The sequence below is a fragment of the Carlito syrichta genome, unplaced genomic scaffold, assembly GCF_000164805.1.
Source record: "Carlito syrichta isolate Samal-C Ts95f unplaced genomic scaffold, Tarsius_syrichta-2.0.1 Scaffold124319, whole genome shotgun sequence".
Taxonomy (NCBI): domain Eukaryota; kingdom Metazoa; phylum Chordata; class Mammalia; order Primates; family Tarsiidae; genus Carlito; species Carlito syrichta.
The window spans coordinates 75,590-95,062 of record NW_007068415.1 but is presented as its reverse complement, the minus strand read 5'-3'; the positions used below and the strand labels follow the sequence as shown (position 1 = coordinate 95,062).

General features: G+C 32.1%; 1 protein-coding gene across 6 annotated transcripts in view; it reads left to right on the top strand.

The window, feature by feature from the left end:
• HGF (hepatocyte growth factor) overlaps positions 1 to 19,473 on the top strand; it is a 73,159-nt gene that overhangs the window by 35,020 nt on the left and 18,666 nt on the right. For 5 of the 6 annotated variants that reach the window (XM_008048539.2, XM_008048540.2, XM_021707774.1 and 2 more), the window contains 3 exons: positions 6,678 to 6,852; positions 10,174 to 10,301; positions 19,187 to 19,289. In XM_008048539.2, the coding sequence (XP_008046730.1) occupies positions 6,678 to 6,852; positions 10,174 to 10,301; positions 19,187 to 19,289 (406 nt within the window). Of the gene's footprint in view, positions 1 to 6,671; positions 6,853 to 10,173; positions 10,302 to 19,186; positions 19,290 to 19,473 lie in introns of those variants that run through there. The other variant, XM_021707776.1, reaches the window with a different exon arrangement.

Sequence of the window (19,473 nt, the reverse complement as noted above, 5' to 3'; positions counted from 1 at the left end):
TATATAATATGTATTTTCCTATACATATATACCTAAGATAAAGTTTAATTTACAAATTAGGCACACTAAGATTAATAACAATAATAATGAAATAGAACAATTATAACAATATGCCAGCATCACTATTTTTGTGCTTTGGGATCATTTTTAAGTAAAATAAGGGTTACTTGAACACAAACACTGCAATACCATTACAGTCAAACAGATAACCAAGAAGTCCACTAGTGACTAATGAATGTGAAGCATATATGATATGGATATGCTAGACAAAAGAATGAGTCACATTTCAGGCAGAACAGAGTGAGACATATAACATAAAATTTATGAATTATTTATTTCTGGAATTTCATTTACTGTTTTTGGACCATGGTTGACCACATGTAGCTGACATAGCAGAAAGCAAAACTGGAGGTAGGGAGGAACTATTATACTTAAGTGTCCACAGACATTTTAGAAGTGAGACTTAGGCAGGTCTTTGAGAGCTAAGGATTCTGTTCAGAGTATTGCTATGGACTGAATTGTGAATCCCCAAATTTGTTTTTTGAAGCCCTAAGCCCCCAGTGTCACTGTATTTTGATGTAGGGATTTTAAGAGGTACTTAATTTGAAATTAGGTCATAAGAGTGGGCACTAATCTGGGAGGACTGCTGGTCTTATAAGAAAAGGAAGAAAGAGAGAACTCTGTTTCTTCATCATGTGAGGATATAGCAAGAAGGTGGCGGCTACCTGGCTACAAACCAAAAAAAAGAGCTGTCAGGACTCCAGTTGACTGGCTTCTGGATCTTGGACTTGCCAGTTTCCAAAATTGTGAGAAAGTAAATTACTATTGTTTAAGCTACTATGTTTGTAGTATTTTGTTGTGGCAGCATAAAAAGCCTAATATAGGTGGGTGTTGCCCTTGGTAACAAATACACAAAAACTCCTCTTGGTAACCAATGAATATTGGCAGCCTTCTAAGAGAATATCATCATCTGTTAATATTCAGTGTGTGTTTATGGTGAGAAAAATAATTTTAACAAATTATTTTTCTCCTAAAGAAAGCTGTTTGCTTCACTGAATTTTATTAATTTATCTAAAACCAGAATAGAGATTCATAGAAACTAAATCTTATATTCTGAGTAAGGAAAACACAGTGCTATTGATGCCTTTTCTCAAGGGAAAAATATTTTACTTGGAGGTCTTTTCCAAGTCATCTTCCAAGGAATAAGACTATAGGATTGAAGATATTTCATGAAAGTCTTGTCTCCTGAGCATTTTTATACCAGAAACGACTTGGATAAAGTACAGGGGAATGTTTCAGGTATGAATCCTGGCTTCACATGGAAAGCAAACGTGCAAGCAATTTGAGGTTTGTATTTTGGAGGTCTTTCTCATGTCAATTTTAAAACACGAAGCTCTTTAAATTTACAATAAGCCTGATCTTGCCCTTTGTGGCCTAAAGAACACAAGTACTGCTGCTGGGAGAGTGGTTTTCCACACTGTTTTCAATCTCCAGGGACCATCATAAAGTAAATCCTATGTTTCAGTTGCTCTTCAGTAGCTAGGAATAAGAAGTAGTGGGCTGGTTTGAACTACTCCAAGGGAGGATCAGTCATTTGTCCCTTTGCATAGGAAAAATAACAGAAGTAGCTTGACTCCTTTGGGAAAACTGGATTTTCTTTTGGTGGGGACGGGGGCGGAGGGACTGTAAACATAAGAATTTACTCATTGTTTATATGAAGCCTACAGAGTCCTGGGTGTGGTCCCCTGTAATATACTTGTGCACTCCTACTCCCCAGCTGCCATTCACAGCCCTCCTCTAGGGCTGTTTCCTCTCTGCAAAGCTTTGACCAGCCCTTTTTGAAGAAACTTAATTGAATTTTTAAAGTATTTATCTTGTTCTATTGGTCTCTGTCTGTTAAGAGGCAAGACACTTGTCTCAAGAATTAGACAACAGCTAATGCGCTTTCCCTAAAAAAAGAGAAAAAAAAGGTTAAAATCTTAAAACTCCCAAATACTATAGCAATTAAATCACAGCACATTTGCATCAGCAAAGTAAAATTAATGTTTCAAAAGGCAGCCATTGTATTTGATCATGTTCTAACAGGTCAGTGAAAATTTTCAATAGCAAATGTTGTTTTCCTTAAAGCATTTCCAAACAGAAAACTTTGTGTCAATCATCAAAGGAAAACATTCCTTCAATCATAGGCCACTCAGGATTATATAAATATGGTTGCATCTGCTTCCAAGGAGTGATCACCACTGTCACCCCTGGCAAAATGTTTTATTTGTGAGGAACTCTCAAAAGAGTTCCTGGTATTTTCAGTGTGAACTTGGTATACACATTCTTGCAAAATATTTGTGTATATGAGCATGCTGTATTTTAAAAATCTGTTGCTTTGCCTAAACTTGATCAGCTTCAGCTGATATTTGGGGATGTTTCTGTGCTGCTTTGACACTTAGTTTAGCCACAGGAGACTCTTCAAAACCCTCCCTTATTCGGGTCCCATGTTAAAGTATTAAGTACAAAGGAATGCCTTTCCCAACACTTAATAGCCCTTTCCAAATCAATTGTCATAAAACATTTGCTTTGTTTTTGCACTAGGTTTTGATATTTATACAGCAGGGCAGCAGAAGGAGTTTATTTCACTACCATTCAGGAATAATTAATTTTGTTTGAATAGCAAGTATGTGAGCAGCAAAGATCAAACATGTATATCAAAGTTAGATGGTCTATGGACAGATCATTCATCGTGGTCTTCATCAGATAATATTTATTAAACAGTTTCATGAAGTCTCATAAAACTCTTATTTATTAATGAAAACTATTTCATTACCTTGTTGTACTAATGCATCTTTATTCATCTGTATGATTTATTCTATACATTGCCACCAGAATGATATAGTTTTTATTTATGGGGTCAATTCTAGCAGCTGAATGTCAAATGGAAAAAATATAATGAACTAACTTCAGATGGTGCTTTCAAGTTACATTAAAAAAATACTAGTCGAATAATGCTAGTGTGTGGTTAAAAGCTAGATAAATATTTCCAATGATTTAAAACACAAGAAAAAGGTAGAATTGTCAAGATAGTTAAGACTATATATTTTAAAGTTATAGATGCTTATTAAAATAAAATACAAAAACAATAATGCTATGATTTAGATTTCTTATCTTGATAAAGCTGAATGAAAAATTATATTTATTTATTAGAATATTGGTTTTGTATTAATGTGCAGCAATTCTTTGTATTCTGCAATTTTGGAAATTCCAAAATGTTTTATTTTCTGCTGCCAAATTAGAAGCAAATAATCCAAATTCAAAATTTGATTTTTATTTAGCCATTTTAGCACAGTTTGTTTTTCTGGTGAATATTTAGTGATTCTTTAAGATAAGTTTATAATAAAGGCTTTACAATATACTAATGAAAGTTTAGAAAAAAACTGTGTGATGAGTTTTTATAAATTCTATTTTTAAACATGAAAGATTTTTTTTAGTTAAATCTAGTTGGAAACCTCTACAACTGAGGTGTAGAATGAGCACAAACAACTCTGACCTTGACATTGAGTAGTATAAATCAGCAATGAAAGAATTTCCTCAATATTTATTCTAGTGTTTTTTTTTTTACTTATAGAAAAAATAAATAGATCTTCTTTTCACAATGACTCCTAAAGTTTTAAAATTTGTCCTCAATTAGGAATATATTTATCCTCTATTAGTGTTTACATTTTATCATTCCTCTTAATATTTCCTGATAATCATGTGGTTGCTTACAGTTATTCATTGCACCTACCACATATGAATGAATTATGGTCATCTTTGTCTACTTTACTAATCTTCTTTTTTAGAAAGCATATTTCCATTTGGTTTTTGTTTTGTTTTGTTTTTAAAGCAGGATTTATTGAGAAGACAGAAAAGACAGTGGGAGGGGACCTGAGGAAGTAGCTCTCCATTTGTTTTTTTAATTTAAAGCTTTATATATTGCTTCAAATATTCACTATTATGGGTCATTTCTGCAAGTGTAACTTTAAAAAGTTATTTATGAAAAATTACTTTGAGATTCCAATCATGCCCTGTAAATGATACTTGATATTTATTTTTACACTGTCACTATGGGCAGACTGCTTTACTCTCTCACTTCATACAAGCCTATTTTTACAATGTAAAGTTAGCTTCACATATTGGAGGAAATAGTCCTCTGAAGTTGCTTCCATATTCACAAATTCCATCAAACAATGACCAAATCCCTAATCATGTCTGAATATTTTTAAAAAATTAACTATTAATTTTTATGTATGTCTGAATATTATATTCCTTTTATTTATTGTTATGATTGGAATCTGGCAAATCATATTAGTGTACAAGGAGCAGAAAGTGTTAATTTCTCAAGGGTTCACCCTTGAACTAATTTCTCAGTGAGGTCTGATGGGCCCATATCTAGCCAAACATGACCCTGACATCTGGACCTTGGAATATCTAGAACTCAAAAACAAAAAACAAAAAACTGAGTCTGTGGGTTACATGTGCACAGTGCAAAATTGGTGCCTGAGAAAAATGGTTCAGTAGTAAACAATCAAGACAGAACACATACAATTAAGTAGGAAAAGAAGAAGAATTGAGGTCCAGAGTCAGGCGATAAAGTCTATGAGAAGACGAGTGGAAGTGTGTTTGCACCGGATGCCTTGACTGAACTCCCTTCTATTGTCAGTACTGAGAGACCTGACTGAGGTCATGAATTTGCTACTGTAGATCTTGTGCCCAAGAGGTGGGGCGAATCAACACTTTTCTCTAATATGTTAAGCTAAGGAACTAATGGATTATTATTATTATTAGTGTGTGTGTGTGTGTGTGTGTGTGTGTGTGTGTGTGTGTGTGTGTGTGTGTGTGTTGGAGTCTCACTCTTATCGCCCAGGCTGGAGTTGGCCACTGCAGCCTCGACCTGCTGGGCTTAGGCGTTCCTTCCACCTCAGCTTTCCAAGTAGCTGGGACCTGATGAATTCTTGAGGACATTTATTTTTGTTTTCTTTCCATCATAATTACATAACTAGATATGAAATACAGCAGTGCGAGCTTGGCCTTTTGTCTGTTTTAGAATTATCATCTTTTAAGACTTTCCCCTACACATTCAGTATCCTCAACTCATTTAACAGTTAACTCAAGTAATCAGAAATAGAGCAGCTTAATGACATTTATTTTTATGAAATATAGTTCCTTAGGACTTATGAAATTCATCTTATTTTGTAAGCAAATCATGAAGGACTTTTGCAGCCAGTATCAACTTTTTCTGTATTGTCATTTTTCCAAGTCTAATAATATCTGTTCTTCTGTATTAATATGTATCATCAATATTAGTATATATTAATTATCTAAGCTATCAGTTCTCAATTACCACTTTATGGGTCAACAATTTCATCTGGACATTTCATCTCCATTTGAATTTCTTTGTAATGTTTAATATTTCTGAGCCTTATCTCTATTCTCTAAGTTAGATATACAAGAAATTAAAACACATTTTTAAAGGAGCCCAAGCAAAGTCATTAAAAGAGAATTTAGTGGAAATTTGTATAATACAACTTATTCCAGTGATTGGGGTGGTAATTAATGTAATCTTTCTTTTTTTCAGAAAGCTTCATAGAATAACTTTAAACATAGGCTGTATTTAGTTTACCTAAGCTTAGTTCATAGAATGCAAGAAAATAAAGCATTCACCCACTTAAAGTAGTAATTATTTGTATTAAAAAAACAATTTTATATGAAATTTAAGAGCCATTAAAAAATTATACTATTAAATATAAAAAAACTTTAATAGGTATCCTTGGTCTCGGAATGCATCTCATAAGTATCTGTCCTTACCTTTGTAGAGATGGCAGATCTAATTCCAGAGTGGGATGAATCAATGAAATATATTCAAATCTTAAATTGTCCTAGAGGCTGTCAATTTGCATTTCATCCAGAGGCACCTTGAATAACCATTTAGATTGTAATGGTAGCTGGGTAGTTTATGCCACCTTTATCAAACCACAAACATTTTCATGTATGTTTTAAGATGTATGAATTTTAGTTGCTCCAGAAAGTTTTGAGTCATATTTTGATTGAGTAAACATTAAGCACAAAAAGAAAGATTCCAAATTGTAGCAAAAATTTAATTTTATTCTTTTTTAACTTAATGACTAAGGGTTTCATGATCTTTAATATGGACAAATCACTCATGATCTTCATGAAGTATGGTAAGCATTGAAGTTGAACTAAGAAAAAAAGCAGAAAATAAATCTTTGGAACAACTAATTTGTTCTTTATTGACAACAAGTTGTTTAAAAATAAATTTAATGGATCAGCTTAGACTATATTTATCATATTGGTGGACAAAACACGGTAAATTTTGTTAATTATTTTGTATGTACTTAAGCAACCTAATTTTAGGAATAATTGTATGGTTATTTCAGAAATACTATTTATTCAGCATATACAAGTTATACATGTGAAAGTAAAATGCCTTTAAATAACTTTTCAAAATAAACTAATTTAGGGTTTGAATGAAAGGAAAATTGGAAAAGAGATAGAAATAATGTTAAATTTCTTATTCTACTCAATTATTATAAAAGCATATAAAATCTTGCTAATGCAAATATCAATGGACTCTAAGAGGCAGATGACATCTTCAGAGCTTTTATTTAAGCTTACATTTCTTTTACCAATAGCTCACAGTACTGTGAATGATACTGATGTTCTTATGGAAACAACTGAATGCATTCAAGGTCAAGGAGAAGGTTATAGAGGCACCATCAATACTATTTGGAATGGAATTCCATGTCAGCGTTGGGATTCTCAGTATCCTCACCAACATGACATAACTCCTGAAAATTTCAAGTGCAAGTGAGTAAAGTAGGCAAATGTAATAAATTTCAGTAGGCTCTGGGAGAAATGGAGTAGAATGGTTAGTTTTTTTGCTAATTTTTGTGTTGGCGACCCTCAAACTTTAAGGTGCCCAGTGATAATCAAGAATTAAAAGACAGACTATTCCCCTACTGAAAGATTTTGATTCCTTTGGTTTGGGATTTGGCCCTTAAATATGCATTTTAATAAGCACTCTAGGTGTGAAGATTGATTCACTATGCTTTGGGAAACACATTCCTAGGTTGTTTCAGGTCACAGCTTTGCTCTTGCAGGTCTATTTAAGAAATCAATTAGTAGTAGTGATAACCAGGGATGTTTCAAACTAGTGACTTCTTAAATTTTCATATTAGCTTTGATGGTGATTTCACATTTTTTCCTCTTGAAAGAAGAGGCTCACCTTGATTTTAGTCAATATTTTAAAAACTGACAAGTTTCCATCCTTAAAGATCTATGAGCAAAATGATTTTTCAAAGCTTAAATGAATCTATTCCATTGTTTCTGGGTTTGTTTTGAAAAGTCCAGGCATAAAACAACTATTTAAATGAATCAAACCCAAAAAAAAAAAAAAAACTGCCCTTGAATTTCAATTGCATCACTGTTTTGTGCATTCTCCATAGCTGCTTTTTTTCCACCACTTGAATTTTGTGGACAGACACAGACACAATGCCATGTGTTTTTAAATTGTCTGCCTTGTTATGAGGAACATAAAATGATTGCTTTTGAAATGTATAACACACATGTCATTCATGGTGGCTTTGCTGAAACAGCACCTATAAATAACATATATAGCCTTTATGTAATTGGCTTTTAATAAGACAGCTTAACATTTCAGGATGAAGAGCTGTGAGCACTAGCTAGCCCATCCATTAGAGGAAAGGGGAGGTGTGTGTATGCATGTGTGTGCTTTAGCTAATTCAGTAATTTACTTGTTTAGATAATAAATATTCCTATGCCATGATTTTTTTAATTATTACAATAATAAAATTTATAGTTGTCATTCTGGGTTTGTTTTCCTCATTTCCTTCACAGCAGTTTATTCTCTTGAGCCGTGTGTCTCACACTTCAGAAATAAATATCAAAGTAAAGAAACAAAATATTGGTTAAATTGGACAAAGCAGACAATGTCAGTGCCATTCACACTTTTTATTAATGTCTAATGACTGGTAATACCTAATAAGAAATTGTATATGTGCAGATGCCTACTGAACTCCATCTGTAAGAGAAACAGAATTATAAGAAGTTAGCTCACAGACATCACAATTAACACTTAATTATCAAAAGTTTAACTGTTATATTTATTGGAATTTAAGCCATCCTTTTAAAATTCAGTTATCTGTCTAAAATAACTGAACAGGAATATTAAGAAAAGAAAGTTATTCTGTGCTATCAATCTGACTAATAAAAAGACTCAACATTTTGCTCAGAACATTGACTTATTATTTCTCTTTGTGATCTAGCTGGTCGGGTATCTCTGATTCTATTAAATATTACTTGCCTCAATGCTGAGACTCCTTATAAATGACAATCTTTGAAACACTATAACTGAACAATACCGCTTCTGATGAATTTATATGAATCATTAAATTATCAATTCACTTTAGTAATTATGAACAATTTTTTCCTCAAGTGAAGAGTAAGAATTTAGGGAAAATATTTGGACAAATTTTGACTTTCATTCCTGCTTAACCTAGATTATGGAGTGCTTCTAGATAAAGATTTTAAAAGTGCATCCAAACTAACACTTCTGATGACCTTTCATTGTCACTTAGTTATCTTGCCTTAAATTAGCAATCCAAAATAATTTGATGAGGCAGCTATTCATCTAAAATTGCAAATTTGTGTAAATTTCATGTAAAATTTAACATACATATTTTATACTGACATAAATTTTTAGAAACATAAGAATACTTTTTCATCTATTGCAGTTAAAAATTTTATAAGAAGGCTATATAGCTTTCAGTATGGGTTGTAAGTATGAGCATTTGCTATATAATGGCCTTAATTCTTGGCAATGAATGTTCTCATATCCTTAAAGCTTGTTCCAGGACCTAGTTTGACTAGATAGACTATTACTTGTTAATTTTATAACCAAGCACAAGCTTCGTTCTAAAAAACTTCTCAGTTTCTGATGATAAATTTGATTATTTAAATAAATTGAAGTACTTCTAATTGGACCTAAGTGATACACACTGTGGTTTCCAGTAGATTGAATATTAATTTAGTGAACTTATTAGCCAGGGATCTATGAAATAAAATCACCTGCTTGCTTGAAATTAGACAGTATACTTAACACATATCATTAAATTCACATTTAATTTAATAGTGAACCTTATATTAAGATAGAAAATCATTTAAGTCCTTTACACACAGAGAATGTTATCATAGACTTTTTTTTTTGTTAGGATCTCTAAATTTCTTATTAAAATACTGGTAAGATAAAGGAGGTACCTGTACTACATTGACAGCTTGCTCTATTATTAGATTTTCTCTATTATAATTAGACTTTAACTTTACTGAAGTATTTATAAAGCTTTTAGCTATCTTCTCTAAATCAAAAATAGATGTATTTTGTAGTTAAAAATTCTATACAGCAAATTAGATAAATCAAAGAAATAAAGAATTCAAGGAAAAAATAGCTTTCTTTTTTATGTGGCAAATATTTAAATACGTTGAACTTCCATTTTCAGTGAGAGTAGTTTATCCCAGTGTGATGGCGCGTGCCTGTGATTCCAGCTATTTTGGAGGCTGAGGCGGAAGAATCGACTGTGCCCAGTAGTTTGAGACTGCAGTAGCCATGAGTATACTACTGCACTCCAGCCTGGGTGACAGAGTGAGATCCGACTCAAATAAATAAATAAATAATGAATATTAATAATAACCTTTCTTCTGCAAAGAGAGACATATGCTATTTCTATATTATATATAAGCTGTGTAATAAATAAACTAGGCCAGTATTTTGAATTGGTACCAGTTGAGAATCTGAATCTTGAGAAAAAGGGAGAAGAATAGAGAGGTATTGTTTCTCTGTTTCATGAGGCAGTAACATTTGTGTGGAACTTCAGTCCTGTAGAAGGAAATTAAAAAAAAAAAAACCTAACATGTGACAGCATTTGTTTCAGCAATTTGTGCAGTGTCAGTTTTGTATACCAAATTTTAAATTGTTATAACTATCCTAAATCCAAAAACTTAGAGCTCTATTTATAAACATGCATACATTCTTAAATTCTAGAAATGTAATAGTGTTGACTTCATCAGTGTATGTACTCAGGCAATTTACATTAACAGGCTTATTTTCATTAGGGACCTGCGAGAAAATTACTGCCGAAATCCTGATGGGTCTGAGTCACCCTGGTGTTTTACCACTGATCCAAACATCCGAGTTGGCTACTGTTCCCAAATTCCAAACTGTGATGTGTCAAGTGGACAAGGTAATAGCTGTCATTCTGAGAGTGGGCGTGATTTAATTCGGGGGAATACCTAAAGGGAGGACACGCTTTGCAACAGAATATCTACTTCTTGTTGTGCTGGTTTTTGCTGGCTAGAAAATAAAATCAGCAAGTTTAAAGTTGAATTTATCTTATGTATTCATTCACTCAACATTTATTTATTTAACTGAATACGCACTAATGTCAGGCATAGTTCTAGGTACTGGAGATATACCAGTAAGCACAACTAAATTCTCTGATCCTATGGAGTTAATTTCCAGCAGACAGAAAACAAGCAAAATAAAAATGAGAAATTTTTAGTTTATAGTAAATGGTAGAGAGAAAGGTGTCCCAGAGTTTGAGAAGAGAGTTGTTATTTTATGTTTCAATGGTCAAGGAAGATCTTACTTGTAAGGTAACATTTAAGGAGGACTTGAGGGAAGTGAGGAAGTGCCATGCGTGTATGTGTGTAAAGAGCATTCTAGGTAGAGAAAACTGCAAATGCAAATGGCATGAATGAGAGAGCTGGAAAAGTTAAAGAATGAAATAAACACTTCACAGTGGCAGGTACAAAATGAGCAAATGATGAGCAGTGGGAGACGAGATTAGAAGTGCAATTGGGCTACAATGGCACCAGCCTTTTGGGAATTGTAAGGATTTGAACTTTTGTAAGAGAAAGCACCCTGTTTTCTTAAGTTATGTCAGTTAACTTAAATTTTAACTGGATCACTCTGGCTGCATTATGGAAAACAGTCAAAATTCTTGACAGGGGTAAAAAAAGAACTGTTGAAGTGGTCGTTTCAATATCCAGTCAAGAGATGAGAGTGACTGGGACCTGGGTGTTAGCTGTTAAGCTAAAGTGTAGTGGTGGGGTTTGAGATAAATCCCCATTGTGTCTGGAAACATAGATTCCATTGAAAATTACCATCTCAGAGAGCAGTAGTAAAGGCAGACTAAAATAGAGTTTAAAAAGAGTTCATTAGTTAAAAATTCATAATATTGAGCCTTGGGAGTTTGGTGGTATATATTAAATTGAGAGTTATAATTTTTAAATGATCATATTCTGTTTCACATAAACTTAATTACAATGCTTATAATCATGGTTAGTCCTAAGTTATTCTAAAAAGCACAATACAATTTAAAGCTCCATCTCATAGATTTGTTGCCCTATGTACACTTCTATTCTTTAACTTTTTACATGTTGCCATTGTCCATGAACAACTCTAAAAATAGAATTGTAGAGGGAAGGGGGGATGAGTGCCTTTTCAATTTCTCTATTCTTTGACAGATTTTAAAGGCCAGTTGAAAATCAAGTTGAAACTAGTGATTAAGGAAAGTTTGGTCCCAGCTGAGTTTTCCGTGTCCCAATTTCATTTATTTGATCATATGCTGATAATTTATGAGTGATAGAAGGAAAGAAGAATAATGGTTTTATAAGCTTCTGGCGTGATTTAGCATATGTACTGAACATTAATATACATGTACACATAGGCATATATATCATTTACAAAAGGATTAGGTAATAGAATATGAAAATTTTGGAATCTGGAGGTTAAGTAGATATTCTTGCTTATCTAATAAATCTCTTTGCTATTTGATAACAAATTAGTGTTATGTGATTTAAGGAACTTGCCTAAATTATCAAATTGGCAGAGCTGGTATTGAATCTGACTTTCTTTACAATGACCTTTTCATTATTTCATACTTTCTTCCTTTCATTCATTCCTTAACAAAACATTTTATTTGTTAAGGACTAGACTCTGTGGGATAACTTTAAAATAAAGGCATAGGCTTCATATTCAAGAAACACTGTTAGTCAATTCAACATTTAGTTGTGAAATTTTAACTGGCAATTATGCCATTGTATGATGTTGCCTTGCTAATAGTATGCTTTGTTTTATATATCTATAGCTAAGTCCTTTATTTATATCTTTGTATAGAAACAATTTACATAAACAGACATATATATATGAAGATGTTGCTCTTATCCTCTCAGTATAACAGAAAATATAAATTTAATATACAGTCTGATGAGTTGGAAACCTTTTCTCAAATCTTGCAGCATCTGAATAAATATATATGCAGATATTCATTCAACTGGATATTAAGTAAAACTATTAAAGAAAAATGAAAACTTAAATTGCAGAATTTCTAAAAAATGCTAGTAAAACATTACTTAGCAAATTATATGAGATACATATAAGGCAATAAACAGATGACAACTCATAGCATTAATTATTTATTTCAATATCATAAAATAATAAAAAGTGAATACATTTCCAACTAAGAAAGCTGGAGTAAAATAAACCAAAAGAAATATGAGAAAGATAATAATCAAATTAAAAAGCAGACATTAATAAAATGTAAGAAAAGAGTGGAATTAATGAATAAATCAAAAGGATGATTTTTTTTCCAGCAAATTAACAAAATAGACAACCACTAGTTAACTGATCAGGAAACAGAGAAATCACAAATATAAAATATAATAATTTTCAAGGGAGAAGTAATGATCACAAGAGAATAGTTATAAAATATGAGATTATACTATTCAACTTTATGTAAAAACTTTAAAAATGAAGATAAAACCATTGATTTACTAGAAAAATTTAAGTTACTTGAATCAACCCTGGTAGATAAAGAAAGCTTAAATAGACCAATTTCTAAAGAACTATAGAAATCTATAAAGAATTGTCATATCAAAAATATATCATGTCCAGATGCAGTCATACACCAGATAATCTCAATGCTATATAATTGCCCCCAATACAGTAAAACTTTCTTTCAAATACAGTGAAACTTATCAAATACAATAAAACTTTAGAATTATTTTTATGATGCAAGTGTAATATTGATATGTAACCATGATAAAGCTAGCACAGGAAAAAAACTGTAGACTGGTTTCATTTGTAAATATTAGTATAAAAGTCTTAACTGAAATTTAAATGAACAGTCTAACCAAAAAATTAAGAAAATAGTATGTCATTTTCGAGTGTAATTTAGTCTAAGAATACAAAAAGGTCCAGTCTTAAAATGGTCCAGTATTAGGAACCTATTAGCATAATGTATCTTAAATGTAAGAAATCATAAGAAAAATCTCCACAGATTTTGAAATTCCTATGGTAAAACTCCTTCTTTTCACATAAAAATATTCAACTAAGTGAAAATGTGTGGATATACATGCATACATATATGTATACCCACATATACATGCATACATATATGTATACCCACAATTCATATATGTACACATATACATGCATACATATATGTATACCCACAATTCATATATACATGCATACATATATGTATACCCACAATTCATATATCCATGTATGTCCATTTATGCATACAGAGACTTAACATCCATATCACATTTTAAAATACACACATATAGACACACACACGTACTCACCACATATATACTTCCATAACATTTGTATTGAATATATATGTATATATACTCAAATGTACACATATATCACTTATAAAATTGTTACTTAATGGGGGAATGATAGAGTCATTCTTATATGGTCAAAAGAAAAAAAATTGTTTCTACTATCTCTATACTGTTGAACAGTGTAAGTATAATTTAACATTGTATTGGAAATATTATTCTACGTAATTAGAATAAAAGACAAACTAAAAGTTCCAAGAGACTGGCAAAGACAAAGTAAATGATCTCTATTGCCGGGCTCGGTGGTTCATCCTGTAATCCCGCGCCTTTGGGAGGCTGAGGTGAGTGGATTGCCTGAGCCCGAGGGTTCGAGACCTGCCTGGGCAGGCGAGACCTCATCTCTACAATCAGCCGGGCGTGGTAGCGCGCGCCTGTAATTCCGGCTACTCGGAAGGCTGAGGCGGAAGAATCGCCGGAGCCCAGCAGGTCGAGGCTGCGGTGGCCGGGAGCGGCCACTGCACTCCAGTCTGGGCGACAGAGTGAGACTCCAACTCAAAAAAACAAAAAACCTCTATTTATGCAAATTATATAATAGTAATATTATATAATATAATCTATTGGAAAATAAAATGGAAAGAATACAAAATGTATTGATTAGGATATACAATTAAAATACAATACAGGCCGGGCTCGGTGGCTCAGCCTGTAATCCCGTGCCTTTGGGAGGCCAAGGTGAGTGGATTGCCTGAGCCTGAGGGTTCGAGACCCGCCTGGGCAACTTGGCGAGACCTCATCTGTACAACAAATCAAAAATAAGCCAGGCATGGTAGTGCGCGCCTGTAGTTCCAGCTACTTGGAAGGATGAGGCGGAAGGACCGCCGGAGCCCAGCAGGTCGAGGCTGCGGTCGCCGGGAGCGGCCACTGCACTCCAGTCTGGGCGACAGAGTGAGACTCCAACTCAAAAAAAAAAAAAAATACAAATACCACTAGCATTTACTTATGAGCTCGAAGAATTAAGGAGTTAACTACATCTATAATGCAGCAAACAGACAAAAATTTAGCAATAAATTTAGAATGGACAAAAGTTATATGGTAAATATTTTAAGTCACTCCTGGAAGCCACATAGGTGTACTTTAACATGTATATCCCATGTTCTTGATACAAGAACTCAACATTACACATGTATAAATTCTAACCAAGCTAATCTATAAATTTAATGTAATATTAATTAATAAACCAGTAGGTTTTTTTGCTGATATTAAACAAATTGCTTCCAGTACACTTCAAAAAATAAGCATGTAGGTTTAATAAGAAAAACGTTGAAAATGAAGAGCAATTAGAAGGAAATAACTTTATCAGATACTGAAATATTTTATAAAGAGTTTATAACTTCAAAGAGTGTAGTTGTAGCACAAGAATATATTAACAATTGAAACAAAACACAAAGTATAAGAATAGACTCAAATGTATTCTGAGATTTCTTATACTAAAAATATGGCAATCTATACCACTGGTTGAAGTATGAACTTTTAAAATATAATAATGAATCAGCAATTTACCCATTTAGAAAAATGATCAAATGAAATCTATGCCTTATGTTATACCTGAAAATAAATTCCACATGGATAAAAGATTTGAATATAAAAAATAAAACCACATAGATTTTGGTCCATCTCCTGCCACTAGCTGAATATAAAGCTTCAACAATATGCAAAAATATATGCCTCAAGATTTTTTCATTGCAGTATTATCTGTCATAGTAAACAACCCAAATGTCCTGTGGCACTGTCACACAATCAAGATAAACTTGAATAAAAATCTCCATGAATGAATAACAAGGTAATTTTCAGGTACGAAATTAATTTTTTAAAAACCAAGCACAAATGTATATGTTTGGAATATCACTAGTAGTAAAAAAGGGATTTACTGCTGGTAATAAAAAATGGAATATAATAATACATATATGGAACACATATACATACAAATTTGTATATTTATATTGCATATGTAGATATGTGTGTATATTATGTATCAGCTTAGTTTTGCTAGAAAAGTAGAGAAAACAAAACACATCAGAGCCATGAAAAAGAAACTAATGGAATTGGTTACTTACAATGATTTAGGAAGCAGAAATGAAATGACATGGAAGCCGAAGGGAAAGGGAAAAGGACACTTTTGTAAATACATCCTTTTATGTGGTTTTGACTGTTAGTCCTTGTTAATATTTTAAATATTTAAAAAGATAAATATGGAATAAAAAACAGAACCGTGGCTTTGTGTATGTCAAAGGTATACTATTGCTACAGAAAAGACAAAAGAATCCAGATACTTTTTGGACATGTTTCTCTGAGTGTATATACCTTCATTGAAATATATTTTAGGCTAAAATAGCTGTAAATACAATTTGAACTTTAAATTACAGGTTTACTGCTAGTTTTAATATGTAGCAACTTTGAAATTATATTGTATGCATTGTAGAATGGATAAAATGAGCAAAGATACTGATGTTACCTGGAATAAGAGTTCCCACTGTAGAAGAAAGACTATACAAAAGTGAGGAGGAGAAGTGGAAAAACTATTGAATTAGAAGAATCAGTATTTGCTCATGATAAATACATGCAAATACACACCACACACACACACACACACACACACGCACACACACACACACACACAGAGATACACATGCCTAGCTGTTATCAAACGAAAGGGTGTAACATTAGGTAGTACTCAGAAACTTGTTCCTTCCTCTAAAAACCCTATAATTCACATCAAGTCAAGAAGAAAACACCAGAAAAACTCAATTGAATGGGAATTTTACAAAATACTTGACCAATTCACCTCAAAACAGTCTGAGTTGTCACATCTAGAGGAACCTTAGGAAACATGATAACTAAATGTAATGTGGTATCATATGGGATCCTGGAATATGAAAAACGATGTTAGGTAAAAACGAAGAATATGTAAACAAAGTATAGACTTCACTTAATAATGCATCAATATTAGTTAGATAAATGTGACAAATCTGTCATACTAATGCAATGTAAGATGTTAAAAGTAGAGAAAACTGTGATATATGAAAACTCTTGTACTATCTTGACAACTTCCTTGTAAACTAAAAACTATGTGAAAATGAAAAGTATGCTAAGAGAAACTTAGCTCATAGCCCATATTCAAATGAAAGGATGCTGGTGGAGGTGGTAGGGAAGACCTCTTTAATTAATCTGTGTTCTACTAACATAGAGTTGTAAAAAAACCAAAAATGTGTAAAAGAGCTGTACTAATACACTTGCTGCACAATTGTTTTCATCAGTAAAACTCCATCTAAGGAATTTAGTACCTGATAGTCAAAGGTTTAAACTTTCTTAATATACAAAAAAGATAGTATTGTTAGAGAAACATGTTTTGATTGGTATATTCTTCAGGTGTGCCAGTATTGGATTCTACAGGTTAATGCTTTCTTACAACAACATGGTGATGTACCGTAATGAGTTATTTTTATCTGTATCAAATCCTATCCTATTTGAAGTTTTTTAAATCCCAAATTCTTTATAGCATTGTTGCAAATGTGATCCAAGGATATCAACACATGATAATTAAATATACTTATTTTATGTATTCTCTTTATGTTTACTGATTCCTAGACAAATAATTAAACTGTTTAATCAATTTTATTAGAATTTGTATCCTATTATTTATTATAGTTATATAGCACCTTTTAATATAAATGATAATATGCTATACTTTTCCAAATTTAGAATTTAGGATAATTTTTTATGGTGATGTACATTTGGAGATAAGATTTTGTTGTCAAGCATACAATTTTTATTCATATAAAAATTAAGAATCTTTAATAGATAAAGTTACCTTAGAAATATTTGGTATTATTTAAAAATATAGAATGGTATTTCTTTTTAAATGTAAAACCGCCACTTACATTTTTTGAAGAACTTGGTTTCTTATCACATTTCTTTTGATTAAGAAGATAGACATTTCTACGAATGTTAAAAGAACACAAATTGCTCAATTACAAAAAGAGAAAAAACCTCATGGGACATGGTAAGAGAAACAAGAGTCAGTTTAAATTGGCTTCCATTGGCCAAATTCAGAATAATTTGAGCATCAGAATGAATAACAAACATAGATTATATAACCCACAATGAGTAAAAAAAAATTCACCAGTTCACATTTAAATTATTTCTACTATGAATACTATTGCTTCTACTACTAAAACTAAATGAATGAGATAGGGAAAAGGAAAGACTCATTTTTACAAAGAATGCCAACTAATAAACATAAAAAATTATTAGAAAAAATGTGGTGCATATACACAAAGGAATATTATGCAACCATAAAGAAGGACAAAATTATGAACTTCACAGCAACTTGGATTAACTTAGGGGCTATAATACTGAGTCATCTATCACAGAAACAAAAAACTGAGTACCATGTGTTCTCACTCATAAGTGGACCTTGAACAATTATCATAATACTATAAGAAAGGGATTGGCAGTAGTGGGAAACTTCCAGAGGAGAGGGGTTGAGATTGGCAGTAGTGGAAAACTGCCAGGGGAGGGGGGGGCCCACTTCATCAATAAGGGTACCTGCATAATGAATATTGGTATACCTAATCCTGAATTGTACCCCACATATTCAAAATTAACAATAAAAAAAAAGAATTGTTAGAAACAGAAAAATAACCATTTTACAATGAGCATGGTAATAACTGATTCATGCAAAATTCATCAAAGTGTGGCTAAGCCATTTTCTGAAAATTTTTGGCAATAGGATGTTTATTCAGTCTCAAAAACCCAATAGATTGTTTTATTAAGCTTGAAGAGAAGTTTTTCCTTTACATCATTTGACCAAGTGGTCAAACACACAGCATCAGTGACTGAACAAGCTGGCATCATGTAAAACAGGATACAATGCTCTGAAAAAGAACAAAACATCCCTGATGCAATATTCCTGGCAAATATCTTTAACTTGATTTTATTCATGAGAAAATAATCAAACAAATTGGAATTAAAGTACAAGTTGAATTACAAAACAGCTGGCTTGGGTGACTCAGAGAGTCAATGTCATGAAAGAAAAATCAAAATACAAGGAATGTGACTGGTATATGAGTGTTCATTTTATTATTCTTGGGAATTTTCTATGGTAGAAGGTATTGCAGAAGGAAATGTTGGGAAATGTATATTATTCTACAAATTCTCAATTCTTTGGAGTCCCAAAATACCACTTATTTCATTTTCGTTTTGAAAATTATCATTTGTAATATTTGAATTTACATAAGCCCTTATATTAATGAAGAAATTGAGTTTAAAATAGACACTTTAAACTGAGACATTTAAGTCTCTAATTTATATAGATTTCAAATTGCTTTTTTAAAATGTTTATGTTGATTTTTATGATATCATATGCTTGCAGAAATGTTATTGTTTTATTCTCCATAATATTCATTAGTCTTCTTTCTGTATGTATTATGTCTAGATTGTTACCGTGGGAATGGCAAAAATTATATGGGCAATTTATCCAAAACAAGATCTGGACTAACGTGTTCAATGTGGGACAAGAACATGGAAGATTTACACCGGTTTGTAAATGTATCTAATTCAGCGTATAGAATTTAGTGATAAGAACAGATTGTATGTTCAGATGCATATATTGCTATTTCTTCCATTCTTTAATATACATCATAGCAAGATAATAAAAACATTAGACTGATTTTTCTTTTGCATTATTATAGCATTGTCTCTCTATGAGGCAATTTTTTATCT